This window comes from Centrocercus urophasianus, unplaced genomic scaffold (assembly GCF_019232065.1).
Source record: "Centrocercus urophasianus isolate 14NV4802_14NV808 unplaced genomic scaffold, USGS_Curo_1.0 seq_73, whole genome shotgun sequence".
In the NCBI taxonomy this organism is placed as follows: Eukaryota; Metazoa; Chordata; class Aves; order Galliformes; family Phasianidae; genus Centrocercus; species Centrocercus urophasianus.
In genome coordinates, this window is record NW_024885344.1 from 5,455,709 (window position 1) to 5,478,039 (window position 22,331).

The 22,331-nt window shown below is 34.1% G+C and overlaps 1 protein-coding gene and 1 long non-coding RNA gene across 3 annotated transcripts in view; one reads left to right on the forward strand and one right to left on the reverse strand.

Annotated features, from left to right (window-relative positions):
• The window catches only part of LOC122170624, a 97,765-nt gene that overhangs the window by 75,121 nt on the left and 313 nt on the right, over positions 1-22,331 (reverse strand). Inside the window, exon 1 of one of the 2 annotated variants that reach the window (XR_006171812.1) lies at positions 20,773-20,834. The exons of the other annotated variant lie outside the window; for it this stretch is intronic. This is a non-coding gene — a long non-coding RNA (uncharacterized LOC122170624). Of the gene's footprint in view, positions 1-20,772; positions 20,835-22,331 lie in introns of those variants that run through there. 2 annotated transcript variants of the gene reach the window in all.
• The window catches only part of IGF1 (insulin like growth factor 1), a 54,661-nt gene continuing 32,959 nt past the window's right edge, over positions 630-22,331 (forward strand). The window contains exons 1-2 of the mRNA XM_042837643.1: positions 630-884; positions 5,173-5,329. Of these exons, the coding sequence (XP_042693577.1) occupies positions 822-884; positions 5,173-5,329 (220 nt within the window). The 5' untranslated portion in view covers positions 630-821. The remainder of the gene's footprint in view (positions 885-5,172; positions 5,330-22,331) is intronic.

Sequence of the window (22,331 nt, forward strand, 5' to 3'; positions counted from 1 at the left end):
TGCCCTATTTACAAGCAGTGCTCAACAACTCTTTTACTTTATGCAAATGACAAACTGTTATTTTAGGGTTAATAGCACAGAGAGTCAGTGGTTTTAATTGTTAGTCAGCATGTAAGCGTGCCAAGTTTAGTAACGTAAAGATGCACTTAAAACAAAGTAAACTGTCTGCCCGTCTCTCTAGGTTAAAATAAATGAAATAAAATACTTGTATCTCTGCATGAATGAAATGTGCACAGTCGTACACAGGAATATAAAGGTATACAGACGATGCCTTCACCTATGGAGGCTTTTGTCTATTTGAAAAGCAGACACATACACACAAAAATGCAAATGTACACATAGCCACCCGAAAGTTAACCAGAATACATTCTCTTATTTTCCGTGGCAGCATAAGCTTTTTTGTCTGCTAACCCCTCAGTCACTAATTCACATTCTTTTAAAGGGGAAAAAATATGCTTCTGTGCTCTAGTTTTAAAATGCAAAGGTATGATGTTATTTGTCACCATGCCCAAAAAAGTCCTTACTCGGTAACTTTGCCAGAAGAGGGAGAGAGAGAGAAGGCAAATGCTCCCCCAGCTGTTTCCTGTCTACAGTGTCTGTGTAATGTAGATAAATGTGAGGATTTTCTCTAAATCCCTCTTCTGTTTGCTAAATCTCACTGTCACTGCTAAAATCAGAGCAGATAGAGCCTGCGCAATGGAATAAAGTCCTCAATATTGAAATGTGACATTGCTCTCAACATCTCACATCTCTCTGGATTTCTTTTTTCTCATCATTACTGCTAACAAATTCATTTCCAGACTTTGCACTTTTAAGAAGCAATGGAAAAAATCAACAGTCTTTCAACACAATTAGTTAAGTGCTGCTTTTGTGATTTCTTGAAGGTAAATCTTTATTACTATTTCAAATAATTTTTTAGCTTTATTTTACTGTGTGTTGTCTGCTTCTGCTTTGAAGAGTATGTGCACTTTTCAGTAGCATTATTTTAGTATTGAGAATTATTTCTAAATTGCTGAACATGCAATTTTATGTGATCTGGAAAATGGTTGTATGTAATAGTTGCAATTACATAGATAAGTATAAGGGTAAACTATTGCAGATACATGTCTTAAATGTCACTTCTGTTCAGAGAACTTCACAATATTTCAGTTATGTCATTATTAAATAGTCCAACTACATCATTGTCTATATTGTTAATTAATGCTTCTGTACAAGAACTTTTAGCAGTTTTCTGCAGGTGCAGATTTTTATAGGAAAATGGACATTGTACACATGTTAAGTTTCTGTAGTTTGTTAAACACAGTTAGAGATAAAATCTTCATGCTTTCACACAGAAACTTTTAAGGGATGTTGTCACTGCAGCAATTTTCTGGCAGCACTGTTGCATTTGCTTGTTTTTTTGCTTTCATATGTTAAAAGTAAATGTGAAGTTCTGTTTGTTTTTTACATTAGAACCCAGCTGCAACTCTTGCTGACCTTGCATATTTGTCTAGCTCAAGCAATTGTATATAAAGAAAATGGAAATTCTCCTACATGTTCTTCTCCAAGTTTTTTTTCTTGTAGGGAGGGCTGATTCATGAAAGTTTGCATATGAAGTTTCATGTTATGACTCTAGAATTTCTAGTCATTAATATAAGCTGTCATTAGGTAAATTTGGGTTCAGTATGTGCACTGACCTCAGTTTCTGTCAATTGGCTCTTGTTCAACTTTTCATTATCAACAAATTTATATCCTTCAAGAACTTATTCTCTTTAGTGGCTTGAAGCACACTTATGCAGTTGACAGAATTCTCTTGTTTTAATTGTTTAGGGCCTAATTATTTTTTTTAGAGAGACTTACTCCCTTCCTTAATGTGATTCAGAAGAGCAAGTCTGTAAATGCAATGGATAAAACCATTCTCCTAATGTACAAATGGGCATCCTTTCCAGTCTACTTGAAAGGTGAAGAAGTATTTTTTTTTTAACTGTTGAGCAAAGCATTAAGAGACATAAAAGTAATGTGCTAGTTCTTCAGCTGATGCATCCTGCCAAGCTTCCTGGGAATCAATGGAGCATATTGATTTAGGTTAAGATGTAGCCCTGATTTTTTTAAAACAAAATTAGCAGTATTTAAACCTTGATCCATCCTGAAGTACATATGCTTTATATATAATAAATGCTAGGGAATACTGTTATTAAATGCTATTTGTAAACTCTTACTATGACTTGGTAATTAGATCCAAAAACTATGTAGCAAAATGAGTGTAACTTTTTTTTCCTATAGCATATACTATCCATAAGAATTTTTTCTCACATCAAGATATTTATAATTATTATGAATGTCAGTATGCTATTAAAATGACCAAGCATGGGAAGAACTCCTATGCACAAACTATGCCAACTAATAGCTTGTTAGAAGAAGTGGATTTACATAGAAAACTAAGATGTAAAAGAGATGTAGAGTGCTCATATATGACATTCTTCTGTGGTGCCACTCTTCTGGACTATTAAAAGAGGAATGCAGCAAAAGCTGGTTATTTTACTGAAAAAAAAAAAAAAAAAAAGAAAAAAAAAAAAAGAGGAAATTCCAGCTGTGAAAATATGGTCAGTCATTCTATGCAACCAAAAGAAGTGTTTAACCAGGCTCATCCTGAACCTGTATTCAATTTCCAAATGTAATTAGATGCTTCAATAAACCCCACCCACATGCCAATGCATTTTCTTTTAAAGTCTCAACTTTCTAGTGAAACTGGGGACACTGTAAGAACTCTGCCTGTTTGCAAAGGACCTGAAGCAATATTGGATTATAACTTTGTATTTTCTTAAGACTATTCTCCTTAGAAATAATGGGAACTGTGATTTAACTATGAACATATTGAATCAACTAATGTTGTATTTAATTAAATTGATGAAGTATAGTTAAAGTCTTAAACTATATTTTGGAATTAGTTTTGACACAACAGCATTTAAACAAAAAAGTAATTGACTCCCAGAAACATGTTGATCTTTTCTCTCTCCCAAAGTTTTTACTTGGTTGCAAGTACTTGACTGCTTTTAAATTTGGAGATAAAGTGTAGAAATTCTCTGTGGTTTATACTGTGCAGCCTTTTTGGCCTCCAGTAAAGGAAAAACAGTAGATAATCTGTTTTGTTGTAGTCTAGTGCTGATATTTATCTTAAAATGTAACCCAGCTGAAAAGTCATGCAAAATACAAAATTGTTAAATGTCTAAGATTTATATTTATTTCTGGCCCAAATATTACACAAGAACAAACTGTTAAATACATAACGTTCTTGTATTTATAATGCCTTTCTCCTGTCTCAGCCTGTGTGCTGAATAGCTTTCTGATTTACCTCCTCAGAACTAGGAACCATCTTAAACCACAGGTGCATAACATTAATCTTTAAAATTAAAAAATATGGCAAGGGAAAAAAGAAGTTCATGTTTTTAAGATATGGAATAATTACAGGAAAGAATGCCATGTGTTATCATTCATTTATAATTGACCTTCCTCCATCTGCCACTGTAGTCAGCAGATGTCCATGCATTAAAACTTGTTGGTTTTTCCATGGCAAAGTTGGCTAAAGACTGTTGTGAATGGGAAAATAATTATTCTTTCTTTTCATGAGATAACCTGGGATTTAGATTTGCTTGTTATTTTCGCAGTGGAAATATTATCAGGAAAAACAGAGGGGTACATTCTGACATATTTATAGACTTTTTTCTTACTCAGCTTTGACTTAAGCTGAAATAGGGGACTCATCCAGCAAGATGCTAAGATCTCTTGCCAAGAAGAAAAGAATACTTACAAATTATTGACTTAAATGAGAGAAGGCTCAATACCCCACTGGATCAACTCTCATATGACCAGACAATAGACAGTTTCGTCAGTTTTTCAGAAGTCCAGTGAAAAAATTAGAGAAACAAGTCCCTAAAAGAAACTTCAGGAAATACTACTTTTTTACTCCAGTTGCTAATGTAAGGAAGTTTTAAGCCAAGGTTAACTGTACATAAAAGAAAGATTCATAACCTCTTACCTGACTGCAATACTAAAATTAACCTTGCAATAGGATGAAATTAAATGCAGATTTACACCCTTTGAAGATAGCATTTTTGTCAAATGATCTAAATCAGGTCAGAAAATGCATTAAGCACATTCTTCACTGTTCTGAAACCAAATAGAAATAGATTTTCCTAATACTCAAAAAAATTCTATGTTGAGTAAGATATTCTGTTGCTACTAAGTGATACTAAGGGAAGTAGACAAAATGCAATTGGGCAAATTGACACCCACTGAGGATCAACCATACTTCAACCTTATGTCTGGGAAAAAAAGACTTCGCATCCAAGTGTGATGAAACATTCATCACCTGTATTTATGCCTCATAGCCAAACCTGAACTAAGTAGATAGAGAAAGCATACCTGCTTCTGTATTTGTATCAAATACAAAAAAATCCTTTGCTATTTCTCCTCTTAATTTCTTGAATGTTTCCAAATGTTAACCTGCTTGTAACAGAAGACTGGAAGACTCACTGAATGTAGTCCCCTATGGTAGAAGGTCCCATACAATCTCTTCAGTAACTTCAGCAAGTTCTATCTTAAAACATCTTTTTATGTTGTCTTAACGTTTTCATTCGTAAAGTGTCTGGACAGCCACAGAGCTCTAATAATTTATTTTTTTCCTCTTGGGCAAAATTTCCTTTCATCTAGTTAACAGCTATTTATTCTTATGACAGCGCTGTTGTTTTAAAGTTTAAATAGCTCTTATATACCATTTCCACATGACCCAGCGCATTGACAGACAGCTATTTTCCCTATTAGCCTACCTGGACACAAAAAGAACAACATAAGGCTGTCCGATTTTCCTTACCCTAACTATTCCAGGCTTCCTGAGTTTCTTCATCTTTCTGTAGTACTATTCCATATCCTTCTCTAACAAGAGCAACTATTAATCATAATTCCTGCAAGGCTTTCTAACTACATGTGAATGTAAACCAAGAATACGTACTAGATTAAGTCATCAGTTTACCAAATGTTAAGTCTAGAATATGTAGATTGCAGCCTATCCCGATACTGCATATACTGTCTAACAAATTACAGTACATGTGCGCTATCAGTTTATACAGGTGCAGGATTCTTTTTTTTTTAAGACTCTGTTGGGAAACTGACACAGTACTTTTCCTTCCTTGGCAGGTGAAGATGCACACTGTGTCCTACATTCATTTCTTCTACCTTGCCCTGTGTTTGCTTACCTTAACCAGTTCTGCTGCTGCTGGCCCAGAAACACTGTGTGGTGCTGAGCTGGTTGATGCTCTTCAGTTCGTATGTGGAGACAGAGGCTTCTACTTCAGTAAGTCAATCCTTACATTCAACTGCTAAGTTTTTCCATGTCATCCATTTGAGTTTGCAACTGCTTTAAGCAAGCATAGGAATTATCCGACCAGGCTGCCAGGTACCACTAGTATCCTGGATCTCAGAGATGCCCAAGCCTTCAATGACCATTAAATCTCAGTTAAGAATAGATATGTTCCTATATTCAGCTCTCTGAGATTTTGATGAATTTTACTTTTCAGGCATATTATTGTTTTTATAACTACTTACCAGCTGCTGCTATCATACCTGCTATGTTATTACTTTTCCTGACCTGCCACTAAAAATAAGGAAATGAAAGGACACACTGGACCCAAGATATTCACAGAGCGTAACTGCACGTACCTATTATCTCAGACTATTCGTAAACAGTTTAAGTACACATTGTATCATATTAAAAACACACAAATCTTCAACATCTGGTTTGAAAAAAAGGAAAAGCTGGAAGGCAGCAAGCAGAAAGGTACTGCATCCAAGTATCCACATGCTACATAAGTTAAGTACAGGTGAAGGAAAATGCTTTCATGGTGAGATAATAAAGAATATTTCCAGTACAGATAATAGATAAAATTAAGTGTGTAACAGAGTGGATATATTAGTACTCAAGAAACTTTTTGGAGCAAGTTGGAAAATAAACATCACAATACCTTTTCTTTGCTGTGCTTTAGTTTGTGCGAAGCTCTTAGTACCTCCTTACAAGTGGCATCAAGATCAAGAATACACAACATGTAAATAATAGAAGTCTACTTCCAATTTTCAGCTCTTGCTACTCAAATGCTATAAGGATAAGGAAACTTTTAGTAAGGAGTATGTTCATTCTGAACTCATTCATGAATATATAAAAATTCAAAATGGACATAAAATTGTGCTTGTAGAGCCTCTGAAATTAGTGCTTACTTCTAACAAAATAATTTCCCAGACTATTCTTGTCTGAAGTTACCTGTCTTTCAGGGCCTCAGTTCCCTTTCCAAACAAGGATATAACTAACAGAAGGAAATATGCAGTGGTTAGGCTATAAAGACAAGAATCTAACTGAAGGTTGTTTTTATTTTCCTACATATTTTTTATATTCTTTGCAAAGTCTACAACTTTTTTAGAAAATTTTTCAATCCTTGTTTTATCCCAATAATTCCTGCCTTCCAAGATTTCACGTTCGTTTTTCTGATCAGTTTTCCCCTACACCATTCCTATTCATTTCTACACATGGATTTATTGATTTCAAAATTTATTTCCTTGCTTGGAATAAAAATAGAACTGGGGAAATCCAAACTCTTGGACCTTGACTTTACAGAAAATCTGGATTTCCTCTACATACAAATTGCTGACATTTTCATTTTCTTCTTCAGACATTCATTAAAGTTTACCCTTTGAACCTGAAAGCCTCAGTTTCATATATGCACAGTAATTCATTAAAGCACTCAGAAAGAAATTTTCATTTTTCTACCAGTTCTTTATTTGTTCACCTAGACAGCGCAATCTATTACAATCATCAGCAGATAAGTTACTCTTAATGGACTATTTGAGTAGCATACATATGCTTTCTCTTTGTGATTTGAAGGAATTCAAAGGAAAACTTTCTTATTCTCCTCTTTTTTCTACATCAGAAAAAAATCAGACAATTTACTTTATTGTTAGAACAGCATAGCTTTTATTTCTTTTTTTTTAACTGTGTGTGTGGATTTTGGGCATTTTTCCAGTCATTTGGCAAAATGCTGCTTGTTCAGAGAACTATCACACTTGCTTCCTGAAAGAGTGGCTGCTACTGCCAAATAATCAGACAACATTTCTGTGCAATTATTGTGTTGCTCAAGGTAAAAATATATGTCAAATGCTAACTATCAGCAAAAAAAAAGAAAAAAAAATTGTCTTTGCTTTCAATCTCAGTTGTTCTAAAATTACACAACCTGTTTCCAATCTCTAAAGTCCCTGAGCTAGATGACCCTTTCTTTAAAATAACAGGACGGCTTTCAGAAGTTTTTCAAAGGAGTTCATAACCCTTGCAATCTTGACTTTCGTCTGGCATCAGTAAGAGGCTTCCTCTCTAGTTTTCTTTCTTGTGTGCTTACATTCTAAGTTTTGACTTGAAATTAGTATAACTGGTGACACATTAAGTTCTACTTTATCTTTGTGAAAGACTATGAAAGATTTTACATGGCCAATGTGTTTTAGCAAAGTCTTATACTGTTGTAATTAAGAAATCGCAACAAGAAATTTATAAAGTTAATACCTGGCCCTTGGGTGCCAAATCATTTATGTCCCATGCCTGACTCTACTATTAATTCATGAGGAAGCCATTTAATCTGTTTTAGTGTTCTTCCTCTTATTTATTAAAGTATAATAAGAATTATAGTAAGTTCTTTGGTAAAACAGCTTCAGAACCTCGTATCAACTGTACTTCAGAATGCAATATATTGTTGGAAGTTTAAACGCTGTTCAGTAACAGTACGTTTAAGAAGACTACATCGTTTGCAGAAGTAAAAATGCAGTGAACTTTTTTTTTTTTACAGTGAAGAGGATGTCAGTTTAAATTGTATTTTAAGCCCTCTATTCTCATCTTCTTGTATCTTTACATAACGTATAATCATTGATTATGTTTGTCTTTAAATTGCTCACAAAATAGCTCTGAGGGAAGGTGGGAAGGTTTTCTTCACTAGAGACTTGAAATGTACCTTTTAGCTGAGGTGGATCTCCTGGTTCAGATTCAAGGCCAAAGCTTCTGACTATTTCTTGGAAATTGTAGGTGGAAATAAAGATAGAATTAATTGTGATACTTTATGTAGACTACCCCATAACCATATAACGACATCTACTACTAGGACTGGAATAAAGTTTTTTTCTTTGTATACTCCGCTCATGAAAACTAATTTCCTAGCTATAAAATGAAATTCATTACAGCTTCTGAAGAGATGATTGAGCTGCTTACCACACATGAAGACAAGTACTGACTTCAAGAGGAAGTCAAAACATGTTTCTAAAACTTGTGTTCTTCAAGAGGTAGATTAACAGGGAGTATTTTTTTAAGTTATTTAGGGGAGAACAAGCATTTACTTCTTAAACTAGTCAAAAAAATAAAACAAAATATCCTTTTTTTTCATGTTAGTTGAATTTGATTGAATTTGATGGACATTCATTCTAACTCGTGTTGTTTTCTAAGGTAAAAAACAAAAATACACACACAAAAAAAAAAAACCAGCAAGCGCACTTTGCTCTAAAATACTATATTCTCTTTTCATCTAGTTTCTTCTCTTTTGAAAATATTTATTTTCCTTTCCCATTACATGGATAGCAGTTTGGCTAACAGTATATGCAAATGCCAATAAAGAAGTAGTTTGCCTATTTCTTTGGATACTTTTGATTCTTCCAACCTCTAAAGCCCAGGTTCAATGACAACAGTAATTTGGAGATGTAGCACAGAGTATCAACTTCAGGAATAAAAATGAGTCTTCTGAATCTAAAAGCATCATTTGCGCAGAAAAGGAGGAACTGAATTTAGAAACTTGACAGTACATAGTTTGTCTCATATGAGAATGGAGGGAATGGAGAATGACCAAGCACAGGCTTCTGTGTTATAAGTGTGAATCTTTAACTACTCCATATCTGTAGGAACTATGAGTCACTAGCTCCTCTGTGTATCTCTGATTGAAAGAAACTGTAATGTTACCAGGAATGGTGTGCTGAAAAGCTGTGGTGGACATAGATCTCACAGTGTCAGTGACAGACTAACACAAAAAAATATTAGTTGTCTTGGCTATGTCCACTCAGCAAGATCTGAGAGTGTTTTTAATTTAAGTTCCTTGGTTTGGCTACATGCCCCATCCATGTCCACATCCTGCATCCATGGAATATTTCAGTCTCTTCCTCCCTCTTACCCTCCTTACATCTTACAGGGGAGCTGTAGCCTAGAAAGGAGCTAAGGTGCAATTCAGCCAAACCCAGAGTGTCAGTGCTCAGGGAACCAGAACTATAGATGCAGTTACTGACACATTTTTGTAAAACAAAAGATAGCTGGGGATTCTAGAGTGATATCACTGTACAGTCAAATAACTGATTGATGTTTGGAGTATGCTATGTTGCCCAGTGTAAAAAATCACTGTGTAAATCCTCTGAAAAAAAAAAGCCTGTCTTTAAGATTATTTTGTTCTTATTTACCTTATTAAGAATGACTAGAAGGTACTCAAAAAAGCTAGCCTTAGTTTAGTGAGGTTAATATTCTTAAGCTACCTCTTTAATAACAGAAATAGAGATTCATCTTTCTCTATCCGTAGATGAGAGAACGAGTCTGGGAGGATTTAGCTTTTAGCATAGACTGTATGTAAAAGTCTCCTTTACAGCTAGTTCTTCTTCTGTCCCCAAGAATTCCACTTCCTTTCAGTCCTTTCGCCACGAGGGACTGCAGTATTAATTATAATTTTGAGTAGAGCAGAAGCAAGACATTGATCAAAAGTTCATGCTGAAACATCTCTGAGATAAGTCCGGATTACTAAAGCCAAATAAGTATAGTTTCTTCAGAAGTTTAATTTACATATGTCCTTATTAGGTGATAGACATGGGAGATGCTAGTGCATTTTATGTTTGCCTTTATCTGTGCACTAGACAAAGTTTCAAATTTGGTCTCAAATCACAGAAAGCTGTTATTTGAAATTTAATTCCTCAACTGCAGCTAGCTATATGTATATTTAATACAACGTTTAGTCTCATGTTGGATAAAATCACTCAAAGAAGCACTCGGCAAGACTAGCATTTATTCTTGGCATAGATGCCCCTCTTACTTTTCCATTGAATCTTAAATACCAAGAAAACCCTTCACTGACTTCAGTTCTGGCATATATATTATGCCAAAACTTTGCATGTGGACATCTTCATTTGTCTGGTACTAATAATGAATTAATATTTGATCAACAGCAGGAACTGTTGCAAAGCAAACTATTCACTTTACCAGCAACACAGCCTCTTGATTAAAACTCTTCCATTAACTGAGCATCTAGGGTAATCTATACCAAGTACTCATTCAAAGAAGGAAGGTCATACAGCCATTTCTCTAAAGCTTATTTGGCATTTTAGTTCTTACACATCTGTTCAAAACTCTCTCACACCCACTGAAAATCAAGTAGACTTAAAGCTATTTTCATTTCAGAGCTTTTCTGAAAAAGAATGCCTCTGAAATTATTTATAAAATTATACTCAAATGCAACATTTGTCTATGATACAAGTTTAACTGATCAAAAATACGACCGCAAATGAAAGGGGTACCAACAGTTAATTCATTTTTCATTCTAAAAATTAGTACCAAAAAAGGAGCACACACAGCTGAGTATTTTACATTCAATTTATCCCTGTAATATTTGCAGGATCTTCCATGTCAAAAAGAAGAAAAGGCCTTCAATTCATACTTTTGTGTGTGTGTGTGTGTGTGTGTGGTACTTTTAATCCAAAGTTACTATTCAAGATACAGCACAAGCAGTTGGTTTAATTGTTAAGTGACAAGCACATTTCATGTTTGGATTAGTAAATGAAGTTCTGAAAACAAAAACTTTAACAGAGATACAGTCTTCGAAGGGGAGGAACATATGCCGATCAGTGTGTAATTCCAACCAATAGAAAACTTTACATTGTCACTGTATGCAAAAGTTGCCTATTTCAACTAAAATACTGTACATTAGACATGTACATGTGTATTCTAACTGTATCCAATACAGTCAAATCTAATGTGTTTTTACTGCTCTTCAAAGACAGAGTGTAACTTGTTCACTTACCTCATACCAAATCCTTTGTTAATAAAAACTAGAACAGCTGTGTATCAAAGAAATAATATCAAGTTATGCCTTATAGGGCCCATCTTTCTCTTTTCTGATTCTTCAGGTAATTTGTCTGTTTACCATCTTATTTTTGAAATTCAGCTGTGATCTCATTTTGTCATCTATGAAATGTAACTGCTACAGAGTAAGAGAATGACTGCTGAAGACCCTTTCACTTTCTTATGTTCCCATGTAAGTGTAGGAGTAGAGAAAGCATACTGTTAAAGCACTTTCTGTAGAAAACTATGGCCTACTTCCAAATCTGAAAGTGTATGTTGTTTTATATATATATATATTTTTTAAATATATGTATATATATATATATAATAATTTGTTTATAGTGTTGGCACAGTTTCTTGATAAGCACAAGGCTTTGAGTAAGCAGCAAAAAGAATGGGTTGGCTCAGACCATTCTGATTCAGTCCAGCTCTGTGAACAAAATGGCTTTCTTTCAGAAAACGAATATTCTAACAATACTTCATAACTATTTCTTATTTTTTATTATCTCCAAGCTGATACTGTCAGCCACTATAAACAGCAGCTTCTAAGGAAAGTAGATACTGCTGAAAATTGTTTTGACTTCAACAGAATGTTCATTAACAGCCATTTACTACTAGGCAATGGACAAAATATTAAGTTCCACACACAAACTCTTTGCTTCACACCTTAGTATTTTAAAGAATATTTTCAAATGGTAGGAAAAGTATAAGCGTTGTGGGGAAAATGGTAATGAGAAGAAATTGTAATCTGAAAAGATGATCACATTCCTAACTAGCTCTGATGGTTTTATGGTACTGTATAAAAGGCACCTGAACTACAGTAGAGATAGTTCTTTAAATATACTGAAGTTTTCTTTTAACTCAGAGACATCAAAAGGACTGGATGAAAGCTTCTACTATTACAATGAATTTTTAATAGCTTTTTTTTCCTGTAACTCCTTATTGATTACTTCAGGTTACATGAAAGCTAATAAGGACAACTATTTTAAGTTAACATAGCAAATTTAAAATGAATATACTTCATACCTTGAAATTGCTGTAGTCAAGTAAGATGTAATAATTTGTTTCTACAAGCCCTGAATTCCTGAATTACTAGTCAACAGGTCTTCCATGAAAAAACTTTCCTACGTATTTCAAGTTTTATGTTTCTTTCCATTAAAGTTTCCAGCCTTTCACAGACATATTTAGTTTGGCAGGAAGAATCTGGTGACTCACAGACTGAAGAGATTTGAGAGCAAGCTACTGAAAATGTATCTAATTTCTTCTTGTGTAATTTGGGAGCAAGCTACTGATAGTATGTCTAATTTTCCTAGTTTAATCAGATGTATTATTGGCAAATACATATTCTGAATAAAAGCCATGTTTATTTCTGAAATATATAGCTAATATTAAACCTCAAAACACCATTAGTCCTTGCTTTTAGAACACTTATGTTTTTTCCTAATTGTTTCTGGCATCATATGCTAAATCAATGGGCACCGAATGAAAACATATACAGTCCTAAAATCATTTGCATTATGCTCGTATTTACATTTTCAAATTCAGAAATATAAGCTTTTTCTTGCTGATTTTTTTTTCTCTTCTTTTTAAGGGAGAATAGAGGTGTAGGAATAATTGGTGATGTTATTCCTCTGTGATTCATATGGAGAATAGATGTACTAGAAGGGCTCTCATATTTATTTATATTGATTCTATTGCTGCTTATGCCTCTTTTCAGACAAAAGTCTCTTTTAAATTAAGTTCTTTCTAGACAATCTATGACAAATGTATCATTTTCATTTATCCGCATACAGACTGAACCTTTCGGAAAGATTAAGATTTAAAAAAGCTTGATCCAATACACAAGGAGATTTTTCACATTCACTCCATCTACTGTCAGTTTCTTAAATGAGATGTTGTAGTTAGGAGATTACCGAGCTCATTTTACAATCTGTGAAAGGAGTCAGAAGCTTTCAGATCTCTCTGTAAGTTGTGGATATGCCATAGCACAAACCTTTCCTTCTTCCCTAAATTAAGTAAAGAAGCTATGGCAACTGCAGGCTTAAGTTAGTTAAGTTAGTTGAATAAAGACTCTCTATTAAGTCCTAAATTAAGGTGCTCTCATAAGGACCACACAGAGATGTTGTGTCGAGCTTGGGCTGCTCCTTGTCCTTTCTCTGCCTCAAGGTTTCCCATAATAGATAGGTTTAATACATTCTTCAAAGGACAGGTGTCAGGCTACTCCTTAGGAAGCACTCTGGGTACTCTACAAGACGTAAATAAGAGTGGTGTTGATAATGAAAATATGGTATTAATACATTTCTATTAAAAAATAAAACCTTAAAGCAGTATTTTATCTGCATTCTATTAGAATAATAATATATATATATATATATATATATATATATAATTTTATTGCTACAGTTACCAAGGTCTAATAAAAAAGCATTTTCCCATCTTTATTGGGTAAGTGCCAAAACTATTATCCTTTATGCTCTGGCCATTAACTTTTATTCTGTAGCCTTTATCTTAGCTGCGTGTATAGTAGTCTGCTAAGAAACATTCAAGTAGGAATCTGTATTCAATTCAATCCATTATTTACTGTGAAACTCAAAAAGAATAGCTTCTTCTGTCTCTGTTATTTATCCATATCAAACATTGTTGCTAACTTAAGTGCTGATGATCACTCATGTAGGAATTGGATTTTTCTTACTGTGAACTATGTTCTGGAAAATAAGTACAACTGTAGCTAACCTAGTAAGATTCAGGTAAAGCTTGAAATCTCTAGCTGAAAGACACGCATCTTGCATGTGTTTTGAGACTAGATGATCTTAAAGGTCTTTCCAATCTTCATGATTCTATGATTTTATTCTATGAAAAATAAGTAATATTCCTTCATATTTTATTCCCTGCATAATAAGACAAGGTGCACTTATCCATGCAACAAAAATGAAGCCATTTTTTATACTGCTATTCACAACGATTCATTCCTAGTCCTATGACTGTGCATGGCCCAGCAGTTTTCTAAGACAAAGAGACAATAACAATATTTGAAACCTAGAGTGATATTTAAACACAGAAATCATACCTCATTAAAGAAGCAATTTCTCCATTGAAATGTATGAAGTACCAGGATTGAGGATGATACCAGAATGATGCTCAAGTAAGGTTTGAGATACTCAGTGATAAATCAGACAGTTTGAAGATTTAATTCATAACTACTCATGATGTTTTAAGATCATATATAAAAGCAAATACACAACTGAAATAAATAAGAATCCTTCCTGAAGTACTTAGCCATTCACTGAGTTGAATCAACAGCCCAATGCCCCTCTACCTTCCTCACTTGAGTTTCTCCCTTCACTCAAGATGATACAGAAACTCTATAGGACCACTCCAAAGATAATTGCATTCTGTGACCTTTAGAGTGATGACTTCACTGGAAACATAAAATTTCTGAAGCAGCTAGGAGAGTAAGAATTAGTAGGTCATTTGGATTTTGACAGACTGTTAATATGAAATATTTTAAAGCAATCAGAGAACCATAAAAACAAAACAAACAAAAACCAGAGAAGTTATGCGTTGTACTATTCCCAGTTAGTTGACTTTGGGGAAAATAGAAATGAGGGCTGTGCTTGTTTATATAGTGTTCTCTGATTTCACAATTATATATTGATTTCCACGTTTAAAAGTCATGCAGGGTGATCTTGTGTAAGGTACTTGCATGATCTTGTATGATATACTCAAACACTCATAAAATTCTGTCTCTATTTAAGGAATTTAATACATTAGATCACAGAATCACAGAATCACAGAAACATCAAGGTTGGAAAAGACCTACTAGATCATCTAGTCCAACCATCCACCTATCACCAATAGTTCTCACTAAACCATATGCCTGAAATAATAACATAATAATAATATATAATATAGCTATAATATAGCTATCCCAAGATACAATTATTTCAAAAAGTGGAGTAGTCTAACTAATGTGTTCATTCAAAAAATAACAGGAAGATATTTTTGTTTTGCAAAGAATGGAACAAAATTCTATAACAGCACCTCTAATGGCTTTATGTGAACTGCTATAATTTTTGCTACATAATCATTTAGTTTTTGAAAGCAGTAGGACAACTATTTCCTGTTATCACTAAGAAGATTTACAAAATGAGCAAAAATTATAAGTGGTGATATTCTTACTGTCTGGTGCTCTTTTCAAACATAAATTCGTATTCTAATATTAAACAGGTGAACCTCAGATCTGTGAAATTACCTAAATTTTTGGAATGAATCAGACATTAAGCCCCTATCAAGAATCAAATAACCAATTGAGTTATCTTTATGAAACAGGTGAGAGGGCCGTGGCTTTAATTTTTGTAAGGATATAATAACAAAAAAGCATGTTTCTGCAGTTTCACATTGCAGAAGAAAAAGAGAAACACTGTCAAGGAAAAGCTGTTATAGTAGTATCCCTAGTATAATAGGGAAGGAAGATATATGTTACCAGAGAGGGCAAAAATAATAAAATAATAATCAGGTATTTTTTCTAAAATTCTGATCCTCAAAATACAAAAAAAAAAAAAAAAAAAAAAAAAAAAAAACTTAAGAAACAAATGAACAGCTTTTTTCTTTCATTTTGCTTTATTTTGTTTTAGTATGTGACACTAAATAATCCAGGATAGCCTTGTCCAGGAGTTCCTTCACTTTACAATCCTCTATTAGGAATCAATGGACTCAAGATTATCTGCTAACTTCAATTGGCTTTGGCTCAGCGCAATGAGGATAGTATGAGTTAATTTGAGGAGTTATCCATATTCACCCAAGAAAACAATGATCGATTTTCCTAGGCCTTTTGACTATAAGCATAATTGGACCACAGATATTTTCCCTTGACTGGATTCCCACAGGTTTCTAACCAATCATCTGTTTTTCCTAAGAGCTGACAGCTGAAATTTTGATATTTTCCCCCTTTTATCATAAATATAGTAAATATTATTTATCTTATGCAATCCATAGATACTTCTCATGCCTGGTAAGAAAAGGGAAAATACACATCGGGAAATCATTTTAACATCTGGCAATAGCACTGCAAATCAATCTGAGAGCTTTGTAGTGTAATTTTAAAGTTCATCTACCACTTGTACATGACGTAAACTATTAAGAATACCAATTTATTCAGATGTTTGTTGAAATGTCTGAACTGTCCTAGGTTTTGTGGCATCCAAATGCCTACATCTAGAAGACTGAGACAAAATTTTAGAAGCGTTGATCTATTTTTAAAATAGTTTATACCCTGTTTTCAAAATAGGGTATAAGTCTCTTAAAAGTCAGTGAGACTTTGGAAGACTCCTAAAGGCATATATGGCAGATAAACAAATTTTAATAGGCACTGAAGTGGCAGATAGATACTCAAGAAATTTTCAGAAGCGAGCATGCATCCAAATTTCCACTGAAATAAATGATAGATGGTCCTAGACAATTATTTAATACCCTTCTAGGCAAATACCTTTGGTTTTAGTCACTTTAGTGATTCTGGAAACAGGAGTCAGGTTCCTTCCCTGCTTATCTTAGTTCAGTTATGGAACTTACTGAATGCTGGTGAAAGAGTTACCATTATCAACAGCCCTTTAAAATAAGAGTTGGAATAATGACTTAGCTTCCTCTCTGACGTGAAACATACTAATACGCTTAATATGAAATCTTCTTATTTCTAGCATAAGTATGTGAGACATCAAATGAAAGCTAATAATTTCCCAAGAGAGCTAAAAATAATGAAGGCTGAATTTGGATAAGTATTCAAAAGAAGCATTCTGGAACAGATAGTGGTTAATAAGGACTATAAATTCTATATTTCTACTAACCTTATTTGCAAGATGCCAAGGCCTGAATGTGGATCACAAACATTATTATAGGATGAAGACTGAACATGAGAAAAGTAATAATCATTGCAGGAAGTTTGAGACAATTCGTATTTTATTGTTTGGTTTGTCTTATAAACTGAAAGCTGTAATTTAAAATCTCTAAAAATTCTTAGAAGTGATGTTCACATGAGATCTTGTTTTGAAATTCTAAGCACTTATCATTTTCCAATGAAATGAGAGCATCTGATAGCTAAATTTATCACAGTAATGTTAAATGAACTGTATTATAAGGAGTAAGACAATCCACAGGGTTTATTTTAAGTATTAGTTTGTGTAACCACAAATAATGTAGGAGTGTATGAACTGAATGTATTTTTAAATATGTACGGTTGCTAAAACAGAAGAGCTTAATGAAAAAAATAATAGTGACTTAAACTGTGGTTCTTTAAATCCCTTAAAATCAGATGTTAACCGTAATTTTGTCACTTTACATGGTCATGGGTCAACCAGTTTCACATTATGTTACAGGTTTTTTTTTAATAAAAATTGTGTTCATAGTTATACAGGGATGCATGCTTCATTGGAGAAAGAATAAACCAGTCAAATATTTACTTTTTTCTTCATTATCTAATGGGTGGTCTCGTGTCCTATTGATTTCAAAGATCAAAATGCTACAGACAAAAAAAATTAATATTTTTCTCATAAACTCTTCAGGAGTGCTCATCACAGAAGTATTTGTTTGTTATGCTCAGACAAATGCATTGCACCATACAACTTCTCAGAAGATTACTTGTTTCTATGAGCATTTACAAGGTTTTTTGACCTACTAATTGTATTCCCAAATGGAGATGACAAAGATTAATTTGGTAAAGTAATTTTAAAATTTCTGCTCGTGCTTTGTATATTCAAAACAGAATACAAATATCTTGGAAATTAACCTACAGATACAGTTAAGCAGCATTATTCCTTTTTACAGGGCAAATATGCCCCATTCTACTTGAACTAACAAAGCACTTTTGACAAGACACTTAGAATCAAAAGCAACCTAATCTTCCTCTCCTTTTCTTCAAAACTAAGCATCATTACCCTCTTCTGTTGCCATTACAGCAACAGAAATTACCTCATTCCTGTGAGCTGCACAAATTCCAGAGCAGCTGCTGTGCATCAGCAAAGCACTGACCAGGAATAATTTTCATTGCCAAGTGGCTGGTGATAAACAGAATTCTGTGCAGAATCATCTAAAATTGTAATTGATTGAAATCTATTGGTCCAGAGATCTCATTTTAGATGAATATATTTAAAACAAAACAGAATATAAAACCTTTGCAGCTATATAAAAGCTGAAGCAAATTAGTACAGAAAAGCCCTATGGTTGTTTGCAAAAATTCGTAGTGTGCTGTGGTTATGGAAACACCTCTCGGAGTTACAAGCTAAGCCTTTAGCTGGAATAAGTAACTTCCTGTCTCCAGTAACAACAACATAAATTAGGCTTATCCATTCATGGCTAATATTCTGAAACTACCAACAGGATAGCAATTCATTCAAATAATTTTACAGTGTGAATGTCAGCAGAGACCACCATTGCAGTACTCATATATGAATAAAATGTTTTTCACATATCAACCTGGGCTGCCAATGGACAGTAAACTGGTTTAAAAAATCCACATTATGTGACAATTTGTTTTTTCTTCCTGCTTCCCCCACGAATTATCACCAGTACTGTAAGAAACACTAGGAAAACTGTTCATTCTGAACCACCTAAACAGGTACATACAACAAAACAGTTTTGTTTGTTAAGTCCATAGCTGCCTTAGGCTGGACATTTTCAAACAAAGGAGATGAGAGTGCATCATTTCTCTATTGCCAATTTTGCTGATTTCTTATAGTCTCAAAATACATATAGATGGCTAGGAAAACTTTGATGTAATTCTGTACAACAGCAGACTGTCTTTTTACTGACACAACTACAATCACAGAAAAGTTCTGGATGAAATAGGCAGCTGAAATCTGAAAGTCCTGTACAGTCAGTACAGGAGTCAGTACAGAGAATCCACCTTTTCTTTGAACCACTTTTACCTCTTCAGTTTCCATTATATAAGCATGCTATGTTGAAAGCAGAGTCATAATGTTCTTTTAAACTACTGCTTTGAAATAATTTTAGACACATTTAAACTATTGCAATTTAGTTGCTGGCCACTTGATTTCAGTTCAGCCAGTGAGAAAGAATGCGATTCAATGACCCTGAGTTCACTGAGATTACTGGAAAACCAAAACAAGGGTTTGGAAGTCCACTGCTTTAACACATAAAGAAATACATTAAATACTTCAAAAGATATAAAATTCTTAGAACTGTTGGACAGACTTCTGTGTGTGAACTTTCCTGTCCAAGCAACATTGCTAAATACCGTGACTCCAATCAGAAGATTGACATTATGTTGTTGTGTAATTCATAGCCTCATAACTCAGTGTCACTTTTAAAAATACTTTATATGTGCATTCAACAGCTTAAAATTTCAGCTGTCAGATATTAAATAACGGACAGATCAGGAGGTTTATTTTGAAATATGAGTTCTTTATATTTTTTAGAAGGGAGAAAGAATGTAAAGGTTGTTTAGCCAGTGTTAACACTAGAAGCCTAGAGTCAAACAATAATCAGGAATCACCAACTGGAAGGAAAGCTAATCTCATTTTGATGGACAAGAGTAAACTTGAATTTTTACAACACAACTGGGACAAAATGCACCTAAATGCACATAGTAACAAACACCATTGAGATCCTACAGAGCTCAGTAAATGTTATGAGTAAATAGCCAAATTAACACCACATAGGTCAGGCCCAACAACAACAAGCAATGGAGAACAGATGCTCAGAATGTAATCTTCATCTCCTTTTTTTCAAAAGTAAGAACCTTTCCAAAGCATCATCTTCTGCCATTGCACAAATCACTTCATTCCTGAGAGCTGCACAAAGTCCAAAGCTGCTGCTGTGCATCAGAAAAGCACTGACCAGAAACAGCTTTCATTGCCAAGTGCCTGGTAATAAGCAGAATTCAGTGCTGCCAGGTATTTGTAAAGGAAGTGAAGTTCTTTGCTTCAAATGACATACGGCAGGGGCTATCTGCTGTTACCCATAACCCAACCTTCTAGAGTATCAGTATAGCACTTCAGAGGCACTGTGCTGGTCTGATAGAATCTGTGAGATCACAGACATCTCTGAAGATGTTATGCAGCCATTGATGATGCACTGAGGAGACCACTAACAATGTCTTTCTCTGTTATACACAAAAATACAAAATAACATAAAATAAAGGCTTACTAAACCCATTATGCTGCATATTATTCAGTGTGATTTGAGGTTCTCCTTTCACAAGGTAAGGAATGATGTGCCCCTTAGAAAACCATCATCTGGAATAGACTGAATTATAGATTCTTTGGTATGAACAAAAGCAACTGTGTATCTACGGTAGCAAATAAAGTAATAAATACCATCATGTCTTTCAACACTTAGCAATAACTACTATTTAAAGAGCTTAAGATTTCTGGGCATATCTTATTTTCAGTATCAAACCCATATTCACTTGATTTCTTTGTATGCTACCTAAGATGATCTTGTTGCTATCCAGTTTCTCGTATGTACAGTGAATTTATTTATCATTTTTGCACCCATAAAAAGAAGCAGTGAGATGTTTAAATGTATGGGTCCAGTAGTACACAATTATGGTTAACACCTTTTTTCTTAGTAATCCATGAATGGAATTCTGAACACTAGAAGTAGGTGTAAACTCTTACCTTTTATATTTTAAAGAACAGATCAAACACCCATTAAACAGACAGCAGCTGGAAGGGCTATGGCTATTTCTAGATCTATCTTAAATAACCTTGACCAAATCATTTTATCTGTATTTGTCTTACTCACCATGTGTGAAAATGAGGCAATGATGTTTATTCACCTTTTAAACGTTTTTAAAACCCACTGATTAAGGTCACCATTCAGATCCATCCAAACACTATTTTTTAGAAGCTTACCCGTATGTAAACTCAACTATTGGAAAAGTTAAAATTTTAAGCAAAATTACACATTGCAGTAAAGGTAATAAATTGCAAGTGACAGTTTCTCAGACTTAAAAGAACAGTTCAGTAAATACAGAAAAAATGCATTTTTTTTCATAGGGATAAAAATTGGCTACTGCTGGAAGTTAATATTACTGCAAGGAATCCCTGAAACCTTTTTTAAGCAACACTTGAACAGTTATATAAAACTTAACAGCAAGTAGATCACCCAAGCAGGCCCCACAACCTACTGCAAGTATATGGCACAGGGTTCAGAGGTTACATGAGACCAGCTTTCCTAGCCAAACAAGTAAAACCATAACACTTCCAGGCACTGAAACACTTTTCCTTGGACTTCAGCAGAAGCAGATGTGGGGCTGACTACATACTGAACAAAAAGCATAGATAGAAGAAAATGTCAGGAAAAAACATAAGCTCAGTTTGCAATTTATCCGTAATCATCCTTTCACATGAACACTGGCTTTCTAGTACTACCCTCTTCATCTGAAGATCAGTGCAAATCTTCAAATAATTGGGAGCTTACTTCTTCATGTGTGCTTGAGATTGCTCTGCTAAGCAAACTGATGCAATATTTCAATTTTCATTTTACTTTGGGGTGTAAGTTCTGAGTCATCATCGTTTATTTTTCTCCAAGCGTTCAGCTTGTGTTTTCTGTTTTTCTTCCTGGATGTGTCATAACAACTGAATTGTACCACCCCAGTAAAATGGTAAAGCCCAGCAGACATCTGCCAGTGACAAAATACTGTGCTCTCACTCTAATTCCCCACACATTCCACTCTTCACACAACTTTTCTCGCATCCTCTCAGTAATGTGGTAGAGCCTAGTAAGCAATTTCTTTTCATTCTCCACAACGTTCTGCCAACACTAACACAGAGATGAAGCAATAAATCAAGAGTTGCCTCAGAGAAGAACCTACTAGCCTTGCATGTTCTTTTTCTAGCCCAGTTTTTGTCAATATTCCCAACAGGTTAACCTCCCTGAAGTCAGTGACTTCCCTGTAGGTAGGCTATCTGTTAGTTTTGGGTCAACACTGTGTTAATTAACTTTGGAGGTATTTTTTTTTTTTCAGAATTGCAAAGTAATTTTGATTTGGGAAAATCGTTTGAGAGACGTTTTACTCTTTTCAATTTAACAGAAACTGTTCAAAAGTTTCCGACATTTGTGAACACAAGATTGAAGGGAAAATAAATCCCTTATTCTGAGTTTTGAAATCTCCATTTTTCATTTATAAGAGTTGCTACTGTGGTACATTTGTTTTAAAAATAAATACAATCAA